At 38.1% G+C, this 26,109-nt stretch overlaps 2 protein-coding genes across 7 annotated transcripts in view; one reads left to right on the forward strand and one right to left on the reverse strand.

The window, feature by feature from the left end:
* The window catches only part of PDS5A (PDS5 cohesin associated factor A), a 124,500-nt gene that overhangs the window by 87,877 nt on the left and 10,514 nt on the right, over window positions 1–26,109 (reverse strand). The window lies entirely within an intron of this gene.
* Window positions 3,803–4,884, forward strand: LOC133092651 (proline-rich protein 11-like). The gene has a single exon (XM_061192190.1). The coding sequence runs from the start codon at window positions 3,803–3,805 to the stop codon at window positions 4,868–4,870; it is 1,068 nt and encodes a 355-aa protein (XP_061048173.1). The 3' UTR covers window positions 4,871–4,884.

The following is a 26,109-nucleotide window of genomic DNA, read 5'->3' on the forward strand; positions in this document are numbered from 1 at the left end:
AGCCATTCATTTTCTTGATTGTGATGATGGTTTCAAGACTATATATGTACGTCAAAACTTGTCAAATTGTTTTGCCCTGACAGCAACTCTCTGACACCAACTGGATGTACTACATTTCAATTCAGTTCTAACACTAACTACCTGGAGTTAGCACAGACCCCACAAGTTAAAGAGCAAAAAATTCCTTTACAAAACTCTCCGCACTTCAGATGACACATGCAAGTCCTGGCGGCCGCCTGCATTTGTGATAGGCCAGTTATGACTTTAGGGCTTCCTACAATACCCTCAGGTTCAGTAATTTGCTAAAATGACTCACAGAACTCATTGAAAGCATTATACTTATGATAACAGGTTTATTATAAAGGACATAACTCAGGAACAGCTAGACAGAAGAGACGCATAGGTCAAGATCTTGGGGAGAGAAGGCAGGGATGAAGAACCTCCATGTTCTTTCCTGGTGGATCTGACACAATACTCTCCTGGCACATCAATGTGTTCATCAACCAGGAAGCTCCTCCTGGTTTCCAGAGGTTTACTGGGCTTCCTTATGTGGGAATAATTAATTAAATCACTATCATTTCATTGAGCTAGGTCACTAGCCTCCCCCCACCCCTCCCAGTTGGCTGAAAATTCCAAATCTCCAACATTTTGGTGACCAGTCCCTTCCTGAAGTTATCCAGGAAGGGGGCCAAGAGTCACCTCATTAACGTAACAAAGATACTCCTATCACTCAGGAAGTTGCAAAGGTTTCTGAAGCTCCGTGCTAAGAACTGGTAACAAAGACTAGACTAGATACATATTATAGTATATACTTCAAACATGTGCAACCTATTGTATTTCAATTATAACTCAATACAGTTGTTTTTTTAAAAAGGCACTGTTTTGGGGGAAAAACAGTAAAGTAAAAGAACTTTAAAACCTCACCGGTAAAAATTAACTTTTAAAAAGTCCAACATAGAAAATGAAAACTCTCATTCACTGTTAATTAGAATGTAAATTGGTACAACCACTTTGGTGTTTTCGGTAAGTAAAAGATATGCATACCCAATGGCCCAACAATTTCACTAACGTCTAATGTCTACGCCCTAAAGCAGCTTGTACATGTACAATAGAACATGCATACAAGTATATTCATAGCAATGTTGTTTGTAAAAGCCAAAAAACTAGAAGTCAGTGGCAAGAGAGGATTGGTTAAGTAGTACAATAGAGTACTTAGTATACAGCAATAAAAATAATTGAAAAACACATAAGCAATAACATGGATGAAGCTCAAACATAATACTGAAAAAGATGCATACACAAGGAACCATACTATATGATTCCATTCATATAAAATTCAAAGCTAAAACTAGAAAAAACTAAACTATATTTTTAGAGATTTGTACATAGACAGTGACACTATAAGAAAACCAAAGAGACTGCATTTATATAGTGGTTATGAAAGAAAAAGTTTATGACTGGGAGGTACACACTAGACTTTAGGCGGTGCTGATGATATTCTGAAGGTGTTGATAGTCTATTTCTTTCTTCATATGTTCACTTTATAGTTACTTGTTAAACTCTACATATTTTATGTACTTTTTATATGTTCACATATAAATATATATACACACACAAGACCCACCATAATATATGTATATGCATTTAATAAAATAGTTAATAGCTACTTTAATTATAATAATAGTTAATAATAGTTAAATTTTTAGGTATGGTAATCATAGTATGATTTTTTAAAAATATAGTACCCTATTTTTTTAGGAATACATTCTGAAATAGTAATGAAATGTTATCTGAGATTTGCTTCAGGAGTTCATTGTTCTCTTTTCTTCACTTTTGTTTTTGCTGAAGTTTTTCCATAATAAAAAATGGAAAAGTTAAAAAAAATTACATGTACCATAAGAATCTTAGATTCCTTTTAAAGGAGCTAATCTTATCACCTTTGGGGGGCAGGGCCACCACCTGGCATGCAGGATGTGGGATCTTAGTTCCCAGTCCAGGTATCAAACCCATGCCCGCTGAAGTGGAAGCGAGGAGTCCTAACCACGGGACCACCAGGGAATTCCCTGATCATATTTTAGATAATGTAAAGACTTCAGAAATTTTCCATTTAGAAATAAGAGAAGGGGATTACTCTGGTGGTGCAGTGGTTAAGAATCCGCCTGCCAATGCAGGAGACACGGGTTCGAGCCCTAGTTGGGGAAGATCCCACATGCCGTGGAGCAACTAAGCCCGTGCACCACAACTACTGAGCCTGAGCTCCAGAGCCTGTGAGCCACAACTACTGAGCCCACGTGCCACAACTACTGAAGCCCACGCACCTAGAGCTCGTGCTCCGCAACAAGAGAAGCCACTGCAATGAGAAGCCCACGCACCGCAACGAAGAGTAGCCCCCGCTTGCCACAACTAGGGAAAGCCCGTGCGCAGCAACAAACGCCCAAAACAGCCAAAAATAAAGAAATAAATAATTTAAATTGAACAGACTTGTGATTTAGTCAAAAAAAAAAAAAAAAAAAAGAGAAGGTGTGGGGAGGGGGATTGTTAATTGAAGAAATACAACGGGTTAATGGCAGGTCTAGGACTGGTAATTAAATCCAGGTCTCAAGATTACTAATCTAATAGTTTCCAGGACACCATTTTAATTCTCACATGCTTTTACGTTATCAACATTTTTCTCATATTTTACTTGCTTATTCTCTTTCCTGGACTAGACTTAAGTTTTGCAAAGGCAATAAAACGTATTCATTTATGTAGTACCAGAATCTATAAAACTATGCCTTATACACAGTGCTCGGTATTTGCTGAATTATGAATAAACTGACTAGTTCAGACAATCTCTACATGTACACTAACCTTCCAAGAAAAAAAATCCACATGAGAACATGTAAGTTTTGGAGTTAAATAAGCCTTATGGTTTTTATACTAATATGGTGCTTCACTCTGTAAATATATACATGGACTGCCAGATTAGAATGAGCACTGAGGGACTTCCCTGGTGGCACAGTGGTTAAGAATCCACCTGTCAATGCAGGGGACACGGGTTCGAGTCCTGGTCCGGGAGGATCCCACATGCCGCGGAGCAACTAAGCCCGTGCGCCACAACTACTGAAGCCCATGCACCTAGAGCCCGTGTTCCGCAACAAGAGAAGCCCGTGCACCGCAACGAAGAAGAGCCCCCACTCGCTGCAACAGAGAAAGCCCGCACGCAGCAACGAAGACCCAACGCAGCCAAAAATAAATAAAATAAAATAAATTTATTTAAAAAAGAATGAGCACTGAGCTATTTGCCAATATGCACTCCTTTCCGGTTTCATATAATTATTTTTAACATAAATCCTTTTATCTAATATACATTTGAGGTGAAACCTGAGAGAAGCAGGCGAGGCAGGGGTATAGTTAATGCATAAGCCATTAGAACTACAAAAATTAGGGAATTCCCTGGCAGTCCAGTGGTTAGGACTCCATGCTTCCACTGGAGGGGGCATGGATTCGATCTCTGGTTGGGGAACTAACATCCCGTAAGCCGTGCGGTGTGTCCAAAAAAAAACCCCAAAAAACAAAAAACACAATTACGAAAATTGTAAGTCTACCTAATACATATTTGATGATAATTTTAGAAGTGTGCTCACATCAGAGCAACTTTGGGGCCTAAAACTCCAAGTTCAAGTGACACAGTGACTAAATTATCACATTAATAGTATGTCTTGATTTTTTTATTTTATTTTATTTTTTGAATTTTTCTTTATGGCGAGGGAGATGCCACTGCCAGGACTCCATCAAATCCCCAGACTCTTAGCCTAAAACCATGCCCAAGTTCAAGCAACGAAGAATAAAGCTAAAAGCCAAAGTGAAAAGATTTTTCAAAAGAAAAGAAGCCTCTCACTTTCAGTCTAAGCTAGTTACACCTCCCCCTCCGCCACCCTCACCAGAAAGAGTGGTTATTCCTTCAACAGATACACCCCTTAGCAGAAGCTGGCTAAGACCATCCTGGAACTTCAAATTTCCCAATTTTAAATATGCAGTAGAGCTTTGGAAAAATAGAGTATGGTCTACATACAACTGGTTTCAGAACTGCATGGCCCGGAGTTTGGAAGTATTGAAAGACACCATCTTCCCATCCCGTTTCTGCCACCAAGAACTTCATAGTCTAAAACAATGGTTTCGCATTTTGGAAAATGAATTACGCAAGCTCCAGGAAGCACTGAAGGCCGTCTCAGAAAATTCTTCCTGTCCAAGCTGTGGTCAGATGTGTCACATGCGTGGTAAACTTACAAATGTGCCTGCATGTGCTCTAACCACCCCTGGAGACTCCGGGGCTGTACTTTCCGCCTCACTGCTACAGCCAGCCAGTCATCTTCCTCCGCCCCTGCCTCCGCCTCCACCACTGACAGCACCTTTGCTGCTCAGAAAATCTGATCTCACTAAAGCACTTCAGGCTGGACCATTAAAAAAAAGTGGACCCATGCAGATAACAGTTAAAGATCTACTGACTGTGAAATTAAAGAAGACACAGAGTTTTGATGAAAGGAGGAAGCTTGTACCATCACCAAAGGCACAGAATCCACTAGTTACTGTCTCTGACCTGCAGCACGTTTCCCTGAAACCGAAGTCCAAAGTGTTATCAACTCGAGTTACAAATGTCTTCATTACTCCTGGTAAAAGCCAGTTAGATCTGCGGAAACTACTCAGAAAAGTCGATGTAGAGAGGAGCCCAGGTGGAACCCCACTTACCAATAAAGAAAATATGGAAACAGGAACTGGGCTGACCCCAGTAATGACCCAGGTCTTGAAGAGAAAGTTTCAGCTGGCTCACCCTAGAAGCCCAACTCAAACTCTGCCACTTTCTACAAGCACCTTTGATGAACAAAACTGATGCCACCTCTGCCTGACTCCATATGATGATCCATAAAATATACAGAAAATATTACCCCAATCCTTTTTTTAATGTAGTATGTATAAGTAATTATATTAATATATAATTCATTTGAAGAATTAAAATATGTATGGAGCCCATACATACTGTAGCAGAAAGCGAGTATTAGGATATTTTCTAGTTTACAAGATCAATAATAGAACAGATGGGAAAATGCAATCCCGAAAGTGATGTTTATCCTGGAACTACCCAATTTAGGTTGGGGAGGTTATTCAAGTTTAACTAGATAACTCTAATTTTTACTCTATAGGTGCAGTTATGACAATAAGAAAATAACCTGGTGCCCATTCATCTTCGGTATTCTCAGGTAATTGAAAAGCAAAGTATTTCAGCCTGTAAAGCTCATGCACTCATTAAGTGCTACAAACTTAACCAAAAAAAAACAGACCCTCTAGATTTTACTTCTGTTCCCTATAAGCAATTAAGAAGTAAAACCATCCCCCATTCAAACCTGTTCCAAAAGAATTTGAAGCAAAAACTCCAATGCTACCTTAAAAATTGGAATATCACGGGACTTCCCTGGTGGTACAGTGGATGGGACTCCGCGCTCCCAATGCAGGGGGCCCGGGTTCGATCCCTGGTCAGGGAACTAGATCCTGCATGCATGCTGCAACAAAGAGTTCACATTCCGCAACTAAGGAGCCCACATGCTGCAACTAAGAAGCTGGTGAGCTGCGACTAAGGAGCCGGCGAGCCAAAACTAAGGAGCCCTGGAGCCACAGCTAAGGAGCCTGCCTGCTGCAACTAAGACCCAGTGTAACCAAAAAAATAAATTAATTAATTAAAAAAAAAGGTCTTTCCATTGTACCTACTTTGTAAATTCCTTTTAAGAAAACTTCAGTATTCTTAAGTGCCCAGACTACTCTTCTCAAAAGTAAGTTACCTTCATATTAATACAGTTGATAAAACTGTATTAATACTCTAATACTCCATACTCTAGGCCCTTATTACATCACACCTGATTTTAGTCTCTTTAAGTCTCAAAATCAAACCCAGAGCGTCTAAGTTACTCTTAAAACATCTATTTTAATATTACCCCAATAAAACAATGGTTTCCCACTGATAATACCTTATGGCATTTAAAACATCATAATTTATAATTTTATCTTACTTTTATGTGTAGGTATGTGTATATATATTTATATATATAAATGTATATATTTATAATATGTAAATATAAAATGTTTTGATTTCCACTCTCCACTCCAATCAAACTAGGTTTATTCATTATCTTCAAAAAGCATCCTGAGCATCGTTACAGCTTTGCATAGGAAAGAGTTCAACACTTGGTGAAAAAATATGTGAATATGTCATAGAATTGCTTCTACCCCTCAGTACTCTTATTAAAATCCTACCTGCTCTTAAAATTTTGGCCCAAATTCTGCTTCCTCTTCTTGAAGCCCTGCTTGACCCACTCTAGTCTGAAAGGATCACTGACTCCTTTGAACTGAAAACACTGTAACAATTACAAAGCAATTATCTTACAGTGTCTCCTTGCTGCGGTTATTAGTATGAAAATCATGTGTCCTCAAGAAGATTGTGATCTCCTAAGGGCTCTACATTTGTCTTATACAGTAAGATATAAACTCATATTTTCTGAAGGAATGAAACCTATTAGTGTACTTTTTGACACGCTCTAGACTTCAGTGGTTGATCAAGTCTGAGAACAGAAATCTCCCTAAAATTCTGATTTGTCAATAGCTATACAATCAATATATATTTCAAGACTAAGTGCTAATATTAAGATAAAACAAAAAATTAAAAATAGAACTATCATATGATCCAGCAATTTCATTTCTGGGTATTTATCTAAAGAAAACAAAAACACTAACTCGAGAAGATATATGCACCCTCATGTTCATTGCAACTTTATTTACAATTGCAAAGATGTGGACAACCTAAATGTCCACTGATGGATGAATGGATAAAGAAATTGTAGACTCTGTATACATACATATGTGTGTGTGTGTGTGTGTGTGTGTATATGGAATATTATTCAGCCTTTAGAAAAGAATGAAATCTTGCCACTTGCAACAACACTGATGGACTTAGAGGACATTAAGCTAAGTGAAATAAGTCAGACAGAGAAAGACAAATACCATATGATCTCTCTTATGTGTCAAATCCAAAAAACAAACAAACAAACAAACAACAGAGCATCAATACAGCTACTTCAATTTTAACAAATTGAGTTACTCTATGGAAAAAACTCAATAAACCTATTTTTCTAATAAACCAATAGAGCCTACTTGAAGATACAATTTGTTTTGTTACTCATATACTTAGTCAAGGTCACTATTCTTTAATGAGACAAGATTATTTCATACCTAAATTGTGTGGTATAGAAAAGTTAGATGCTACACATTTCACTGTACTCTTCCTGAGAGCTAAGTCAAATTATATTTTAAAGACTCATTCTATCAGCCCCAAACCATTTAACAAGCATATACTACAAAACTACACTTCACAAAGATTCCTGAAAGTTTCTGAATTACAAGAAATGTTTTACTCCATTTATTACCACCTTCAAGATAAGCTGGTACTGCTAGAGTTCTAAAAATACCCTGAATACTAGGGTTCTAAAAATAACCTGGACACTGACTGTAAAAGAGACAGTCATCATGGGAGCTATTTTTAGCTTTAAGGGAAATTCATAAGGTCCTAAAATATTAGCCTTAAAGACTGAGGGTCTGACCACTTTCACTGAGGCTTCAGAGGTTTTGACTTTTGGTTTAATGTAACCATAGATGTTCTCCAATTCCGAGTACTTGTGAGGCAGAAGACCAAAATGAGTGATGGCAACATGGCACAAATCAATTAGTTATTCTACAGTTTGATCCTCATAGAGAAAATTCGCAATTCAAAAAGCGTATTTTTATAGGTGAATTATTTGTAATAGTACTAATGGCTAACATTTACTGATTTTTGCTATGTGCTGGGCATATTTCAAGTAACTTAAATGTACTATTAACCCATATAATACAATGATTCTTTGTGGGAGGCATTATTAACATACCCATTTAACAGATGAGAAACTTAAGCTAAGTAATTTGCTCAAGGGCATAAAAACTCAAATCCAAGCAGTGTGGCTAATCACTCTTACCTACCTCTTACCATTCTTAATCCATACATTATATATAGTACAGTATAATATGATGAGTGGTTATCCAAAATGACTAGAGAAAAATAAAATATATACATATAGAGAGAGTATACTATAGAAACTACACTATATTATAGTGCTAGAACGACTGTATGTGGTTATGTTCCCAGGCCAGCTCATAAAGCCTACTTTTCTCATAACGTAGTTAGGTGAAGACTATGGTAGACAATCTAGATGGAGGTACATGGCTGCTTAATGGATGCCTTTAATATATTAATTTAACTTTCAGTTTTCTAACTTTCCTTTTCCTTGATAAAGGTGGATCATTTGCCCTATTCTTAAAATGATCAATCATCATTTAAGGTCTTTTTACTCAAAACATCAAAAAGATACATGCACCCCAATGTTTACAGCAGCACCCTTTACAATAGCCAGGACACAGAAACAACCCAAGTCCCCATCAACAGACAAATGGCTTAAGAAGATGTCATGCACGTGCACACACACACACACAGAGAAATATTATTCAGCCATAAAAGAAAATGAAATTTTGTCATTTATAGCAACATGCATGGACCTAGACAATATTATGCTTAGTGAAATAAATCTGAGAAAGACAAACACTATATGATATCACTTATATGTGGCATCTAAAAAGAATACAAATGAATCTATACACAAAACAGCAACAGACTCATAGAAAACAAACTTGTGGTTACCAGAGGAGAGGTGGGGGAGGGAGAAATCAGGAGTATGGGATTAACAGATACAAACTACAGATACAGTTTGTATTAACAGATACAAACTACTATACGTAACATATATAAGCAACAACAACTGTATAGCACAGGGAATTATACAATATCTTTTAATAAGCTATAATGGAATATAATCTACAAAAAAAGAAAAACCCACAATGAAAAGCAGCTGGCTTTCCTTAAGGTTAAATGGATTAAGATTTGGACAAAAGAAGGAAAGGAATAATGAGGTTCAAGCACACAAGTATATATATATATATGGGTAAAAAACACATGGAATTAATTATGGTTTAAACAGTGAGAGCCAGAAAATAAGCAATAGTAAGTACAGGGAAATTCCCTAGGGGCAAGATAAAAAGGGGTACAGTGGGAAAGACTAGATAGTGGCAGAGAAGCAGAATTGGGCAAAGTCTCCCTATTATCAGTTGCCCCAAAATACTTCTGCCCAGAAGAACTTGATGATTGCTAGAGAAAGGGAAAACCAAAAGCTGGTTCTTTGAAAAGAAACAAAATGGACAAACTTTTAGCTCGACTGACCAAGAAAAAAGAGAGAAGACTCAAATTACTAGATTTGGAAATGAAAGAGGGGCTATTACTACTGATCTTACTGAAACAAAAAGGATTATAAAGAAATTCTACGAACAATTATATGCCAATAAATTAGATAACTTAGATGAAGTGCATAAATTTCTAGAAAGACACAAACTACTGAAACTGACTTAAGAAACAGGACCTTAAAATTTGTGCATCACTGTTGTATACCTGAAACTTACATAATATTGTAAATCAACTATACTTCAATTAAAAAAAAATAGAAAATATGAATAAACCTATAACAAAGGAAGAGACTGAATTAACAATCAAAAACTAGAAACAAAGAAAAGCCCAGGCCCAGATGGCTTTATTGCTGAATTGTACTGAACATGTAAAGAAAACCAATTTTCCCAGAAGTCTTCCAAACAATGAAAGATGGTAAAACACTTCCAACTCATTTTATGAAGTCAGTATTAACCTGATTCCAAAACTAGACAAAAATATCACAAGAAAACTACAGACCAGTATCTCTTATGACTATGGATGCAAAAATCTTCAACAGCATACTAGCAAACCAAATCTTCAACAGATAAAAAGAATTCTATTATGACCAAGTGAGATTTATGCCAAGAATGCAGTGTTGGTTTAACATCTGAAAATCAATTAATGTAATACATTATATCAGTAGAATAAAAAACAACAATCACATGATGCTTAATAGATGCAAAAAAGCATTTCACAAAATCTGACACCCTTTAATGATAAAAACACTCAAGAAACTAGGAATAGAAGGGAAATTCCTCAACAAGATAAAGGGCATTCATGAAAAATCCACAGTCAATATCATACTCCAAGGTGGAAAACTGGATGCTTAAGATTAGGAACAAGACAAGGATGTCTGCTTTCACCACTCCTGTTTGACATTATACTGAAGGTTCCAGCCAGGGCAGTTGGACAAGATAAAGACATAAAAGGCATCTATTAGAAAAGAAGTAAAGTTATCTCTATTCACAGATTACATAATTTTGCACATAAAAACTCCTCCTAAGGAATTCATTAAAACCAATTAGAACTAATAAGTTTAGCAAAGTTGCATAATACAAGATCAATATACAAAAATCAATTAAATTTCTAAATACTTGGAATGAAAAATCTGAAAATGAAATTAAGAAAACAATTCCATTTACAACAGCATTAAAAGAATAAATTATATTAGGAATAAATTTAACAAAAGAAGTGTAAAACTTATACTCTGAAAACTACAAACACTGTTGAAAGAAATCAAAGATCTAAATAAATGAAGAAACAGCCCACGTTCATGGACTGGAAGACTTAGCATTGTTAAGATGGCAATAGTCCCCAAACTGATATATAGATTCAATGCAATCCTCATCAGAATCCAAGCTGACTCCTTTGTAGAAGGTGACATGCTGATTCTAAAGTTCATGCAGAATAGTTAATCCTGAGAAAGAACAAAGTAGGAGGATTCACATTTCCTGATTTCAAAACTTACTGCAAAGCAACAGCAATTAATATGGTGTATAAAGTTCTCATCACAGACCCCTATGGAAGACAGCCGAGTAGAAGGACTTGTGCTCACCTCCTCTCGCGAGAGCACCGAAATCACAACTAATTGCTGAACAACCATTGACAGGAAGACACTGGAACCCACCAAAAAAGATACCCCACGTCCAAAGATAAAGGAGAAACTGCAATGAGATGGTAGGAGGGGCACAATCACGATAAATCAAATCCCAAAGCCATGGGTGGGCGACCCACAAACTGGAGAATAATTATACTACATAAGTCTTCCCACTGGAGTGAAGGTTCTGAGCCCCACGTCAGGCTTCCCAGCCTGGGGGTCCGGCAACAGGACCAGGAATCCCCAGGGTATCTGCCAGTAGGATTTGACTGCAGGACTTCCACAGGACTGGGGAAAACAAAGTTCTCATCACAAGGAAAAGAAACATTTAAAAAAATCTATACAAGGGCTTCCCTGGTGGCGCAGTGGTTGAGAATCTGCCTGCTAATGCATGGGACATGGGTTCGAGCCCTGGTCTGGGAAGATCCCACATGCCGCGGAGCGACTGGGCCCGTGAGCCACAACTACTGAGCCTGCGCGTCTGGAGCCCGTGCTCCGCAACAAGAGAGGTCGCGATAGTGAGAGGCCCGCGCACCGCGATGAGGAGTGGCCCCCGCTCCCCGCAACTAGAGAAGGCCCTCGCACAGAAACGAAGACCCAACACAGCCAAAAATAAATTAAAAAAAAAAAAATCTATACAAGATGATGGATGTTAACTAAACTTACTGTGGTAATCATTTCACAATATATGTAAATCATGTGGTACATCTCAAACTTATACAACGCTGTATGTCAATTATATCTCAATAAAACTTGGGAAAAGTGTGGTACTGGGCACAAGGACAGACTTACAAACCAGTGGAATAGAATTAAGAGTCCAAAAAGAAACCCATACAGCAATGGTCAACTAATTTTCAACAAACGTGCCAAAGCCATCCAATGGGGAAAGAATAGCCTTTTCAATAAATGGTGCTGGAACAACCGGACATCCACATGCAAAAGAATGAACTTAGACCCTTACCTCAAACCATATACAAAACAAATTTTGACCAATTTAAATTTTTGAACAATTTGACCAAAACAGATTAAGGACCTAAATGTAAGAGCTAACACTATAAAACTCTTAGAAGAAAACAGTCATATATCTTTGTGACCTTAATTTAGGCAATGGTTTCTTAGATATGATACCAAAAGTGTGACAAAAAGAAAAACCAAAATAGATAAATTGGACTTCATCAAGATAAAAAACATTTGTACTTCATAGGACATCACCAAGAAAGTGAAAAGACAACCCATAGAACAGAAGAAAATTCTTGCAAATCATATAACTGATAAGGAACTCATATCCAGAATATTTATATATATGAAACACAATTCAATAATAAGAAGACAAATAACCCAATTTAAAATGGAAGAAGGATCTGAATAGCTATTTCTCCAAAAAAGATACACAAATGGCTAATAAGCACATGAAAAGATTCTTGACATCATTAGTTATCAGGAAAACGCAAATTAAAACTACAATAAAACACCACTACACATCCACTAGGTTGGCTAGAATCAAAAAGTCAATTACACAGTTAAGAAAATTATAAGTGTTGATGAGCATGTGAAGAAACTGGAACCCTCATACACTATTGATGAGAATATAAAATGGTACACTTTGGAAAAGTTTGTCAGTTCCTCAAATGAGTTACATATGACCTAACAATTAAGTAAAAATGTCTACACTAAAACTTGTACATGAATATTTATAGCAGGGTTATTCCTAATAGCCAAAAGGTGGAATCAACCCAAATGTCCATCAACTGATGAATGGATAAACAAAATTTCATACATCCACACAATGGAATATTATTTGGCTGTAAAAAGGAATGAAGTTACTGATGCTACAAAATGGATGAACCTTGAAAACATTATCTTAAGTTAAAGAAACCAGTCATGAAAGACCAACATGTTATATAATTCCAATTATATGATATGTGCAAATCAGGGAAATGTACAGAGACAGAAAGCAATTTAGTGATTGCTTAGGGCTGGAGGGGCATATGGGAATGACAGCTGAAGAGCAGGTGGTTTCTTTTTGAGAAGGTAAAACTGCTCTAGGGCAGGGGTCCCCAACCCCCATTAGGAACTGGGCCACACAGCAGGAGGTGAGCGGCGGGCGAACGGATCGAAACTTCATCTGTATTTACAGCTGCTCCCCATCGCTCGCATTACCACCTGAGCTCCGCCTCCTGTCAGATCAGTGGCGGCATTAGATTCGGAGTGCGAACCCTACTGTGAACTGCGCACGCGCGGGATCTAGGCTGCGTGCTCCTTATGAGAATCTAATGCCTGATGATCTGAGGTGGAGCTGAGGCGGTGATGCTAGTGCTGGGGAGTGGCTGCAAATACATATTATTATTAGCATCATGAGACTTCACCTTCCAATGCAGGGGGTGTGGGTTTGATCCCTGGTTGGGGAGCTAAGACCCCACAAGCCTCATGGCCAAAAATATCAAAACATAAAGCAGAAGCAATACTGTAACAAATGCAATAAAAAAGACTTTAAAAATGGTCCACATCAGGATTACTGGACTGAATGTCAATATTATGACATAGTATGAGTGTGTTTCATGTTTGGTAATTGCAATCATCGTTGCTTTTGTTGTGGTCATCCATGTACAATGCTTGGTGTCAGTCTATTTATCTCTTGTAAAAATAAAATACAGTGTGTGTGTGTGAAAAAAAAAAAAGGTCCACATCAAAAAAATCTTTAAAAAAAAAATCCTATCAGTGAGTGGCAAGTGACAGTTAAGCTGCATCTGGTGGCAGGCTTTACAGTGGCAAGTGAGTGGATGTACTTCAATTGTACAGCTGCATATGGTGGCAGGCTTTAAGTGAGAATCCGACACTTATTTTAGTCTGCGCGTGGCCCACCATTATTTTATTTACCACTTCCATCCGTGCCTCTTTCCCACACTGTGCACTTGTCTCAGTCAGTTTGGTAAGCCCACAAGCTAACCCTAGCCAAAATGAGTAAAAAACAAACACCACTGGAGAGCTTCTTTGAAAAGGGGGAAAGACCCAATGATGAGACAGCAGAAGACTCTAAGACTGCCAACAAAAAGAAAGCTGCATTTAAAAGAAAATACCAAGAGTCCTACTTAAATTACGGGTTCACTGCAACAGGTGATTCACATTCTCCAAGCCCGCTTTGTGTAACATGTGGCGACCGGCTACCCAACGAAGCCATGAAACCTTCAAAACTGCTTCGCCACATGGAGACCAAGCACCCTGCATTAAAAGACAAGCCTTTGGAATTGTTCAAAAGAAAAAAAATGTGAACACAAAGAACAGAAGCAATTACTGAAGGCCAACACTTCATCAAATGTGTCTGCACTGAGAGCATCATTCTTAGTGGCTAACCACATTGCTGAAGCTAAGAAGCCCTTTACTGTCGGTGAAGAGTTGATCCTGCCTGCTGCTAAGGACAGTTGTCATGAACTTTTAGGAGAGGCTGCAGTTTCAAAGGTGGCACATGTTCCTCTTTCAGCTAGCACCATAACTAGACAAATTGATGACATAGCAGAGGATACTGAGGCACAATTGTTAAAGAGGATTAACGAGTCACCATGGTACACAATCCAAGCTGACGAGTCTACCGATGTTGACAACGAGGCAACAATGCTTGTTTCTGTGATATATATTTTTCAGGAGGATGTGCATGAGGATATGTTATGTGCACTTTTGTTGCCAACCAACACCACAGCTGCAGAACTATTCAAATCTTTGAACGATTACATATCAGGAAAACTGAACTGGTCATTTTGTGTCGGTATATGCATGGACAGAGTGACTGCCATGACTGGACGGCTTTCTGGTTTTACTACTCGGGTCACAGAGGTCACTTCTCAATGTGAGTCTACACGCTGTGTCATCCACAGAGAAATGCTGGCTAGCCGAAAAATGTCACCTGAACTTAACAACATTTTACAGGATGTGATTAAAATTATCAACCACATTAAAGTACATGCCCTTAACTCACATCTGTTCATGCGGCTCTGTGAGATGGCTTTCTAAAGGTAGATCACTCACTGGACAGAGTATTTGAGTTAAGAGAGCCGCTCCAGAGATTTCTTTTAGAAAAACAGTCACCAGTGGCAGCACGTTTCAGTGACAAAGAATGGGTCGCAAAACTTGCTTAGCTGTGTGACATATTCAACCTGCTCAATGAACTCTATCTGTCACTTCAGGGGAGAATGACAACTGTGTTCAAGTCGGCAGATAAAGTGGCTGCATTCAAAGCCAAACTGGAATTACGGGGGCGACGAGTGAACACTGGGATTTTTGACATGTTTCAAACATTAGCAGAGATTTTGAAAGAGACTGAGCCAGGGCCTTCTTTCTCCTAGCTGGTGCATCATCATCACCTATCTCAGCTTTCAGAAGAATTTGAGCATTACCTCCCAACCACAAAAAGACCCCCGAACTGGGAAGGAATGGATCTGTGACCCATTTGTGAATAAGCCAGGTAAATCGACTTTGTCCATGTGAGAAGGGGATCAACTGCTTGAGATGGCAAACGACGGTGCCCTTAAAAATATGTTTTAGACAACTTCAAATCTCCATACCTTCTGGATTAAAGTCAAGGTGGAATATCCTGAGATTGCCACAAAAGCACTGAAAAGCCTGCTTCGATTTACAACATCCTCTTTGTGAAGCAGGGTTTTCTGCAGTGACAGCAGCCAAAATGAGATTACAGAGTAGACTGGACATAAGCAAGACACTTCGGGTGTCACTGTCTCCCATCATCCCAGATGGGACCATCTAGCTGCAGGAAAACAAGCTCAGGCCGCCCACTGATTCTGCATTATGGGGAGTTGTATAATTATTTCATTACATATTAAAATGTAATAATAATAGAAATAAAGTGCACAATAAAAGTAATGCACTTGAATCATCCCGAAACAATTCCCTCGCCGTCCGTGGAAAAATTGTCTTCCACAAAACCGGTCCCTGGTGCCAAAAAGGTTGGGGACCGCTGCTCTAGGGAATTCCCTGGCGGTCCAGTGGTTAGGACTCCGCACTCTCACTGCTGAGGGTGCGGGTTCAATCCCTGGTTGGGGAACTAAGATCCCGCAAGCCACACATCGCAGGTTGCACGTATCTGTGAATATACTAAAACCAGTGATTGTACACTTTAAATAGGTGAACTGTACACTTTAAATCGGTGAATTGCATGGTATACGAATTACCTCTCAATAAGGATGTTTTTAAAAAAAGACAATACAGATGAATAAAAATGAACTGGAGAGGACTTCCCTGATGGCACAGTGGTTAAGAATCCACCTGCCAGTGCAGGGGACACGGGTTCGATCCCTGGTCCAGGAAGATCCCACATGCTGCAGAGCAACTAAGCCCGCGAGCCACAACTACTGAGCCTGCATGCCACAACTACTGAAGCCCGCACGCCTAGAGCCCGAGCTCCGCAACAAGAGAAGCCACCGCAATGAGAAGCCTGTGCACTTCAACGAAGAGTAGCCCCCGCTCACTGCAACTAGAGAAAGCCCCCGCACAGCAATGAAGACCCAACGCAGCCAAAAATAAATAAATGAATAAATAAATTTATTTCAAAAAATGAACTGGAGAGATAAAAGCCTCACATCTTTCCACAAAAATATTCTTTTAAATGTTAAGGTCCCTTTAAGGCAATGAAAAAGGTTCAACTGAGAGAGCTGTGATTTATCAGCCACCTTCCAACATCAGGAAAGAGAATAACTGAAAGGGAAGACACATAATCGTCCTAGACAATGTAAGCCAAGTAAGCTACCCATGGTTTTTTCTATATAACCACTGGGCATTGACATCTATAGCATATAGACTTCTCTTCCTCCTGTAAGTTCTAAGCAAACATTGAGGGACAAAAAAGAGTCACCCAGAGAAACTAAGGGAGACTGCAAGGTTCAAAGACAGGACAATCTTCTGCAAGGCAAAATGCATGCCTTTTATAAAGTGAAAAAGTCCCAGGGAATTTTAAGACCACAAAACTAAAGCCTAGGCCTAGGGGGGAAAAACACATTAGCTTGTAGTGTGTGTAGTCTATAACCCTTAACTATGACTATGGGGGAGGGAGGGAGAGAGTCTAAACATACCCATTCTCAACAGAGGAAAAAACTTCAAAGAAAAGATTTTATATAGGTTACATTGTTGGTAAGAAGAGGATCCAGGATTTAGATGTAAATCTTCAGATTCTCAATTCAGAATTCCCAGACTAAGAATTTAAATTTACAATTCACTCTAGATCAAAGACCCAATTAATATCTCAGCATTATAGTTCCTTATTCACAGAGTGACTACATGCCCCAATTTGCCTCAAATAGTTCATACCTGTTGTCTCAGAATTACTGAAAGCATCTCTCACTAACTTATCAATGTTTTTCATCTTCATCCTACTTGAGTCACATCTTGAACCTCATTACAAACTGTTTTACCTCTTAAAAAGTTTCCTTTTTAGGGACTTCCCTGGTGGTCCAGTGGTTAAAAATCCCTTTTTAGAACATTCCACCCCTAACTCCTTCATTTTTTATTCTCATTAAATCTACTCATTGCCTTCAATATGAATTCTAAATCTTCAATCATATTCTACAGGCCCCTCCTGCCTTACTTACCTCCCTGTCTGCCTACACCCAAGTGTAGCCATTTCAGTTAAACTCTAATAGTATTGCACCTACACCCACCTTAGATTTTGGTAATTTTTTGATTGTCAATCTCCAATCCAGAGTGGTTCCTATTGGCTGAGTCCACTGAGACAACAATGCTAAGGACTGATGAGCATACACACTCATTCTACCCTGATCTCTGAAACTGATCTCCTCCTTAGAGCACAAAAAGAACACAAATTAAATTCTGGATTTATTCAGACCATGTGTGTGAGTTCTGTTCTACCTCTCAATGGATATGTGACTTGAATAAATAAATAAGTCCTTCTTTGTCTATAAAACAAAGATAATAATACAATCTTAAAAGATTATGATATTTTGAGATAACAGACACGAAGTTCCCAGCCTAGTGTCTGGTATACATGGGTCCATGACAAATTAAAATTACCATATTTATTCATTCTAACACCCAAATTTTAACATGTCTGATACTCAGATGTGTCTTAAAAATCAGTGATCTTAGAAAAAGTCACAGCTGGAAGTAACTGTAAGAAATGCTGTTGCTGGCGCTTGTACAAACTTCAGTTTGAAAACCTTGGGCTGACAATGCCTGACAATATCTAGAAAAGCACTAGCACCAAATCCTGCAGCATTAAGTGTTTAATGACTTGGAAGAACATCTCAGAAACAACATTGGGGCACTTTTTAAAAAAAAATCTTTATTGGAGTATAACTGCTTTACAATGGTGTGTTAGTTTCTGCTGTACAACAAAGTGAATGAGCTGTATGCATATATATATCCCCACATCCCCTCCCTCTTGAGCCTCCCTCTCACCCTCCTTATCCCAGCCCTCTAGGTCATCACAAAGCATCAAGCTGATCTCCCTGTGCTATGCAGCAGCTTCCCACTAGCCATCCATTTTACATTTGGTAGTGTACATATGTCAGTGCTACTCTCTCACTTCGTCCTAGCTTCCTCTTCCCCCGCTGTGTCCTCAAGTCCGTTCTCTATGTCTGCATCTTCATTCCTGCCCTGGCACTGGGTTCATCGGTACTGTTTTTGTAGATTCCATATATGTGCATTAGCATATGGTATTTGTTTTTCTCTTTCTGGCTTACTTCACTCTGTATGACAGACTCTAGGTCCACCCACCTCATTACAATAACTCAATTTCGTTCCTTTTTATGGCTGAGTAATATTCCATTGTATATATGTGCCATATATTCTTCATCCATTCATCTGTCGATGGACATTTAGATTGCTTCCAAGTCCTGGCTATTGTAAACAGTGCTACAATGAACATTGTGGTACATGTATCTTTTTGAATTATGGTTTTCTCAGGGTATATGCCCAGTAGTGGGATTGCTGGGTCATATGGTAGTTCTATTTTTAGTTTTTTAAGGAACCTCCATACTGATCTCCACAGTGGCTGTATCAATTTACGTTCCCACCAACAGTGCAGGAGGGTTCCCTTTTCTCCATACCCTCTCCAGCATTTACTGTTTCTAGATTTTTTTGATGATGGCCACTCTGACCAGTGTGAGGTGATACCTCATTCTGGTTTTGATTTGCATTTCTCTAAAGATTAGTGATGTTGAGCATCTTTTCATGTGTTTGTTGGCAATCTGTACGTCTACTTTGGAGAAATGTCTATTTAGGTCTTCCACCCATTTTTGGATTGGGTTATTTGTTTTTTTGATATTGAGCTGCATGAGCTGCTTGCTTATTTTGGAGATTATTCCTTTGTCAGTTATGGGGCACTTTTTCAAGATATTCTTTATCACTAATACTTCTGACAACAATTACACTGTGTAGGAAAACACAAACATCAACATCTAGTCAAGAATAAGATTTAGAAGGGTCAAACTGAATGTGAAGATTTTTAGGACTAACAGCCAAATTATTTCAATTTTATTTTCCTTTATATGTGTAAAAATATGAAATTAAAGTTAACCCTTGAGTTAGACTATTCAGATGGAATAGTGTTTTAACTTAAAAACCAATAACATCACCCAGAATACGGTATTTGTCACCTAGGGACTGATACTGTATAACTACTGAGACTATCTGGAAAGAGGTGAGAACATCCTCATTTTTAAAAGAAGGATAGCTGTATCTTGTTAGATGGAAACATGAAACAATTTTTCTTGTTCTACTGAACTTCACATATCAGAATAGTATGCTAATTATTTACACAGTGTCTCTCAACTCCAAATCCACCTCCTCTATACTCTGTTCTCTGACGTTGAGACTGGGATTCTGGAAAATGCATTGCGTAGACTTCTTTGACAGGAAGGTGATTAGAAGGCAGGAAGAGGAAAAAGAGAATTCCTTCTTGTTTTTCTTGCTATTCCTGCAAACATCATTCCAGTAGTCTTCAGCTTCTTTCAGCACTCAACACCCCTTAATTGATAGTATTTGTTGTTAGTATTTTTAAACACTAAACGGCTTCAGAAAGTAGCTTTGGCTACTGGTGTGGGGCTGTTTCTCAATGAATTCAAGCTGTAACCAAAGGGCTGTTAAGCACATCTATGTGAAAATTTAACATATTTCAACAACTAACATCCACTGAATCACAAGAAATGTCAAGCTCCTTCTTCCTGTGCTGCCAAAAATTATAACAAAAACTGAGATTTCCATTTCCATGCTCAAACTGCAATTCTAGCAGGATTTTTAGGACCTCAACACACATACACAGGAAATTTCCACATTTCAAAGTCCATTTCACATTGCAGTTGAGGAACTTCCACCTAACCCTTCCACTGGAAGCTATTAATATGCAATGTAATGACATGCTAAAAGGCAATTATCAAGAGAAAAATATAAAATAATTCTATAAATGCCTTCCAAGCAATGAATATGGTCAATTAAAATCATATGTTCGGGCTTCCCTGGTGGCGCAGTGGTTAAGAACCCGCCTGCTAATGCAGGGGACGCGGGTTCGAGCCCTGGTCCGGGAAGATCCCACATGCCGCGGAGAAACTAAGCCCACGAGCCACAACTACTGAGCCCACGTGCTACAACTACTGAAGCCCACACACCTAGGCCCGTGCTCCACAACAAGAGAAGCCACCACAATGAGAAGCCTGCACACTGCAACGAAGAGTAGCCCCCACTCTCTGCAACTAGAGAAAGCCTGTGTGCAGCAACAAAGACCCAACGCAGCCAAAAATAAATAAATTAATTAATTTTAAAAAAAAATCATATGTTCATGAACTGATATCAATATTTGGAAGTCTCTGTGTGAAAAAACATTTTCAAATGAAATACACCACATTTCACTACAGATCAGCATTAATAGGTAAACATTTGATATCAATTTTTGGTGATAGAAAACACTAACTTTGAGCCACAATTAAGTACAATGTTAGTTCCACACCTTCCCCTCCAAAGAATTCCATTTTTCTCATTAGCAGACCTGTGTTACAAAAAAAAAAAAGTACTGAATCACTATGTTTTGAATTTTGTTAAAAAAAAAAAAGTTCTTACTGTGTAAGTACTTGCACAGTATTCTCTTGACCCACAAAATAAATTTTTACTGACCCTTCACAGAAAAAATTCACCAATCCCAGGTATATACCCAAGATAAATGAGTCCTTACCACTACCAAAAACCACGTACATTATTCATAGATTTTTTTTTTCATAAAAGCAAAAAACTGCTAACCCAAATACCTATCAATAACAGTATAGATAAATAAATTTTGGTGTACTCATACAATGAAAATCACTACAACCCATAACAACATGGATGAATTTCAGACACAACGTTTAGGAAAAGAGTCAGACATAAAAGAGTACATATTGCATGATTTCATTTATATTAAGTTTGATGGCAAGACTAATCTAAGTTGATAAAGATCAGAAGGGTCTCCATCTCTGGGGAAGGGACCATAAGGCAGCCTGCTGCAGTGCCATCTTGATCTGGATAATGACAATATGCATATATGTACGTAAAAATTAATAAAATGTTATACTTAAGGTTTATGAACTTTACTATATATAAAAATTTATATATTTTTAAAAAGAGGAAACACACAGTTAATGTTATATAGATCATCTCCCAAGTCCCTGTGATTTTACATTTTTTCAGGCTGTATCTGTGATTGAAGATAATAGAAGAGTTATAAACCTAAGAACAAATCAATAGGAATGACCAAATTTGAAGAACACAAAGAGAAATGACTGAAAAAAGAAAAAGAGCCCCAGTGATCTGAGGGCAATGTAAAAAAAATCTAACATACGTGTAAGTGGATCCTGGAAAGAGGAAAAAAGGGGGGAGAAGGAAAAGAAAAAAGAAAAAACAGCTTGACGATATCATGACCAAAAACTCCCCAAATTTGGTGAAAGACATAAATTTATAGATCCAGGAAGGTCAGTGATTCCAAAGCAGGACAAGTATTTGGGAAACACAAACCTCAGGGCATCACAATGAAACTGCTGAACATCAAAGAAAAATAAACACCATGAAAGCAGCCAGAAAAAAATCTCACATTACATACAAAGAAACAAAAATACATATTACCACTGACTTCTCATCTGAAGCACTGGAGAACACAAGACAGTGGAATTACATCTTTAAAGCACTGAAACTGTCAACCCAGAATTTTATATCCAAAAAGTAATATCCTTAAAAAATGAAGGTTAAATAAACATTTTCAGACAAATGAAAACTAAGTGAAATTATCTCAGCAAATCTTCACTAAAAGAAACACTAAAGGGAAGTTTCTCAGGTTGAAGGGATATATCATCAGGTGGAAAATCGGACATTTGAGAAAAAATGAAAAAAAGCACAAGAAATGGTAATAAGTGCATAAATATAAAAGACTACTTCCCTTGCATTTATTTAAAATACATACAACTGTTTAATGTGGGGTTTATAATGCATGTATAGCATAAAGGGTGGGGCTGTGATAAATGGACCCATAGTAATGGAAGGTTCTTACATTTTACATGAAATAGCACAAAAATAAAAGTCTAAGACTATGAACAGTTAAGGATATGTACTGTAATCCCCGTACAACCAGACAGACAGACATAGCCAGACAGATACACACACACACAGTGAAAAGATATACCTATAAAATCAAAAATAATTAAAATGGAATTCTAAAAAATAGCAAATTAAGATAAAAGGCAGGGCTCCTTCCCCGGTGGTCCAGTGGCTAAGACTCTGCACTCCCAATGCAGGGGGCCTGGGTTTGACCCCTGGTCAGGGAACTACATCCCACATCCCACAACTAAAAGATCTCACATGCCGCAACTAAAGATTCTGCATGCCACAACTAAAAGATCCCACGTGCCACAATTAAGACCGGACACAGGGCTTCCCTGGTGGCACAGTGGTTAAGAATCTGCCTGCCAATGCAGGGGACATGGATTCGATCCCTGGTCTGGGAAGATCCCACATCCCATGGAGCAGCTAAGCCCATGCACCACAACTACTGAACCTGTGCTCTAGAGCCCACGAGCCACAACTACTGAGCTCACGTGCCACAACTACTGAAGCCTGCACTCCTAGAGCCTGTGCTCCGCAACAAGAGAAGCCACTGCAATGAGAAGCCCACACACCGCAACAAACAGTAGCCCCTGCTCACTGCAACTAGAGAAAGCCTGCACACAGCAATGAAGACCCAATGCAGCCAAAAATAAATAAATAAAATAAAATTTTTAAAAAAAGGATGAGAACTGAATATAGTAGACAAGATTATATAACATGACTTCCAAGACATCTAAAAATATTTTCATTTTATTACTGCCTGATGCTTTTTATCACTTTCTTCAAAGCTATTTAGGTATATGCTTCAAGAAGAAAATCATTTTGAAACTTCTGCCAGAAACAAAGCAGTCTCCTTATATACACTGACTCAGTCCTTATAAATCTTAAACACTTTTATTCAATGATTTTCTTTTTGCAGATGAGAAATTCACCTCTACTTATTTTATAGTGGCTAGATGAAGGCTATTCAATTCAACAAACATTTGAAATTATAGGATATAATACATGACCACTGAACTTAATTTTCAAGTATTGAAATAATTTGACGGACTTCCCTGGTGGTACAGTGGTTAATAATCCGCCTGCCAATGCAGGGGACATGGGTTCCTTCCCTGGTCTGGGAAGATCCCACGTGCTGCAGAGCAACTAAGGCTGTGCGCCACAACTACTGAACCTGTGCTCTAGAGCCCACGAGCCACAACTACTGAGCCCGCACGCCACAACTCCTAACCTGCATGCTGCAACTACTGAAGCCTGCACGCAGCAATGAAGACCCAATACAGCCAAAAATAAATAAAAATTAGAAAAAATAATAATAATTTGGCATCAAATTACAATTAATGTTTACTTGAATTCCTACCACAGAAATTCCAGGAAATTTTGGAAAAACATGCACTGAATATATATAATAATAATCTGGGACTTCCCTGGTGGCATAGTGGTTAAGAATCCGCCTGCCAATGCAGGGGACACGGGTTCCATCCCTCGTCCGGGAAGATCCCACATGCCACAGAGCAACTAAGCCCATGCGCCACAACTACTGAAGCCCATGTGCCTAAAGCCTGTGCTCCACAACAAGAGAAGCCACTGCAATGAGAAGCCCGCGCACCGCAACGAGTAGTAGCCCCCACTCACTGCAACTAGAAAAAGCCCGCGCGCAGCAACAAAGACCCAACGCAGCCAAAAATAAATAAATAAATAAATATATAAATTTATTTTTAAAAAATCCAATTCATATTGTTATCATCTAGTACATAAAATTCTACTAACTGCTCTTAAAATTTTACTCATCCACAGCCTTCACACCTAGTATCATGTGACTAAACTCTAAGCAACCAACAGATTCATTCAGACAGTATCAATTAGAAGTGGATTACTATTCAACCAAAGATACTATCTGGTCTGGACATGAGGATAAAAAAACTCCACAAATTGGCCTCAAAGAAGGGTGGTATTCATGTGCTTAAAAAACTCCTTGGTCACCTAGCTTTGCTCATCATGCAAAACCACAATGTAGACATATCACTCTTTAGCTCTATTTTTTTTTTTAATTCAAATTCCTCTGTCATTTAAGGATTCTACCAATTTCATTGGTACCTTCCTCTTTTTTCCTCTCAACTACTCTTTTAGGATGCTTTAGCTCTAGCAAAACTATTCTACTCATTTTCTTCAAACACACCAAGCATGCTTCTGTCTCTGTCTTTGTCCCTGCTATTCATCTGTTTGAAATGTTTTACCACTCTTTGCTTACCAAAGTCTAAGCCTTCAAATCCCAGTACAACTGTCACCTTTTCCTTGAAACTTCTCTTGACCACCAAAATTCTTAGTACCTCTTTATCCAAAGAAACAGATACAATCCTAGCACATAACTGACATTTAACGTATGATATAATAATCTCAAATATGCTTCATATAAAAGGAAATCCATTCCAGTGTTATTCCTAGTATAAATCCAGGTTCCCCTAATGGACTCATGTTATTTAAGGGCTGGCTTTATCAGCACTAATCACAGGGCCCCCATTTGGTAGGAAGTTTTAAGTGTTTGATCTTAATAATAATTTTATAATATAACATGAAAAACAACACATATATTATGGCAGTTCCCAACTTTTAAAATATCACATAATATACAAAAAATGATATAATATTTCTAATCTCCAAAGGCTGAGGGACTCTGTATTTAGGCATACTTACAACTGTGTAGAGTATCAGTTGGGAAGATCTGTACTAATGTAAAAGACCAAATGCCAACAGCAAGGGAAAGAAATTTAGTAAACTCCTTCGTTATGTTTGTGTTTAGCTTTCTATTACAACCGTTATCTAGGAACGTCTCGATTTGTTGTCTTCAGCAAATAAAAACTTGTTATGCTTTTATATCATGTATAAACTCCACTCATTTTATCTTTCTGACCAGTGAATTCAACTGGACATACTTCCATATGCCAACAACCTCAGCCAAAGTAGTGTTTAATTTAAATAATTAACTCTGAAAATAGAAGCTAATAGGAACAAAATTCATTAATGCTTTAAGCCTATTCTCCTACTATGAACACAAAGAAGTTTTTCCCTTGGACATCTATAGATTTCTGATAATGGGAAAATAAATCACGGCACTGGCATTTTACATGCCAATACCGTTATTTATTTCATTTATGATTTTAAATAATAAGCCTTCATCTCATTTCTATTTAACTCAAGGTCTTGAATGAAGACCTAAGTGAGGCTTGATGATTTCAACATCATCTTTGTTCCTAAAATTTTGTCTCCAACTCTACCCCACCCACCCTCATTTCTTTAAACATACTAAAAAAGTCACTCAATTCCTTTTGAGTTTCTAAGGAAATCTAAATAGGGTTCTTATCCTTTTGAACCTCAGTGGAGCACTTATATTTAATCATTCTCATAAAGAACTTCTCTTGTTGCCGGGAGGCAATAAAATGGCTTTTTGGGGCAAGATGTTAATTTGCCAATTTGCTACTTTAAAAGTACGCATTACTTGACAATACATTACTGAGAGGCTGGACACTCTTACACTTGCTGGTGGAAGTACAAAATGGTA

This window comes from Eubalaena glacialis, chromosome 5 (genome assembly GCF_028564815.1).
Source record: "Eubalaena glacialis isolate mEubGla1 chromosome 5, mEubGla1.1.hap2.+ XY, whole genome shotgun sequence".
NCBI classification, from domain to species: Eukaryota; Metazoa; Chordata; class Mammalia; order Artiodactyla; family Balaenidae; genus Eubalaena; species Eubalaena glacialis.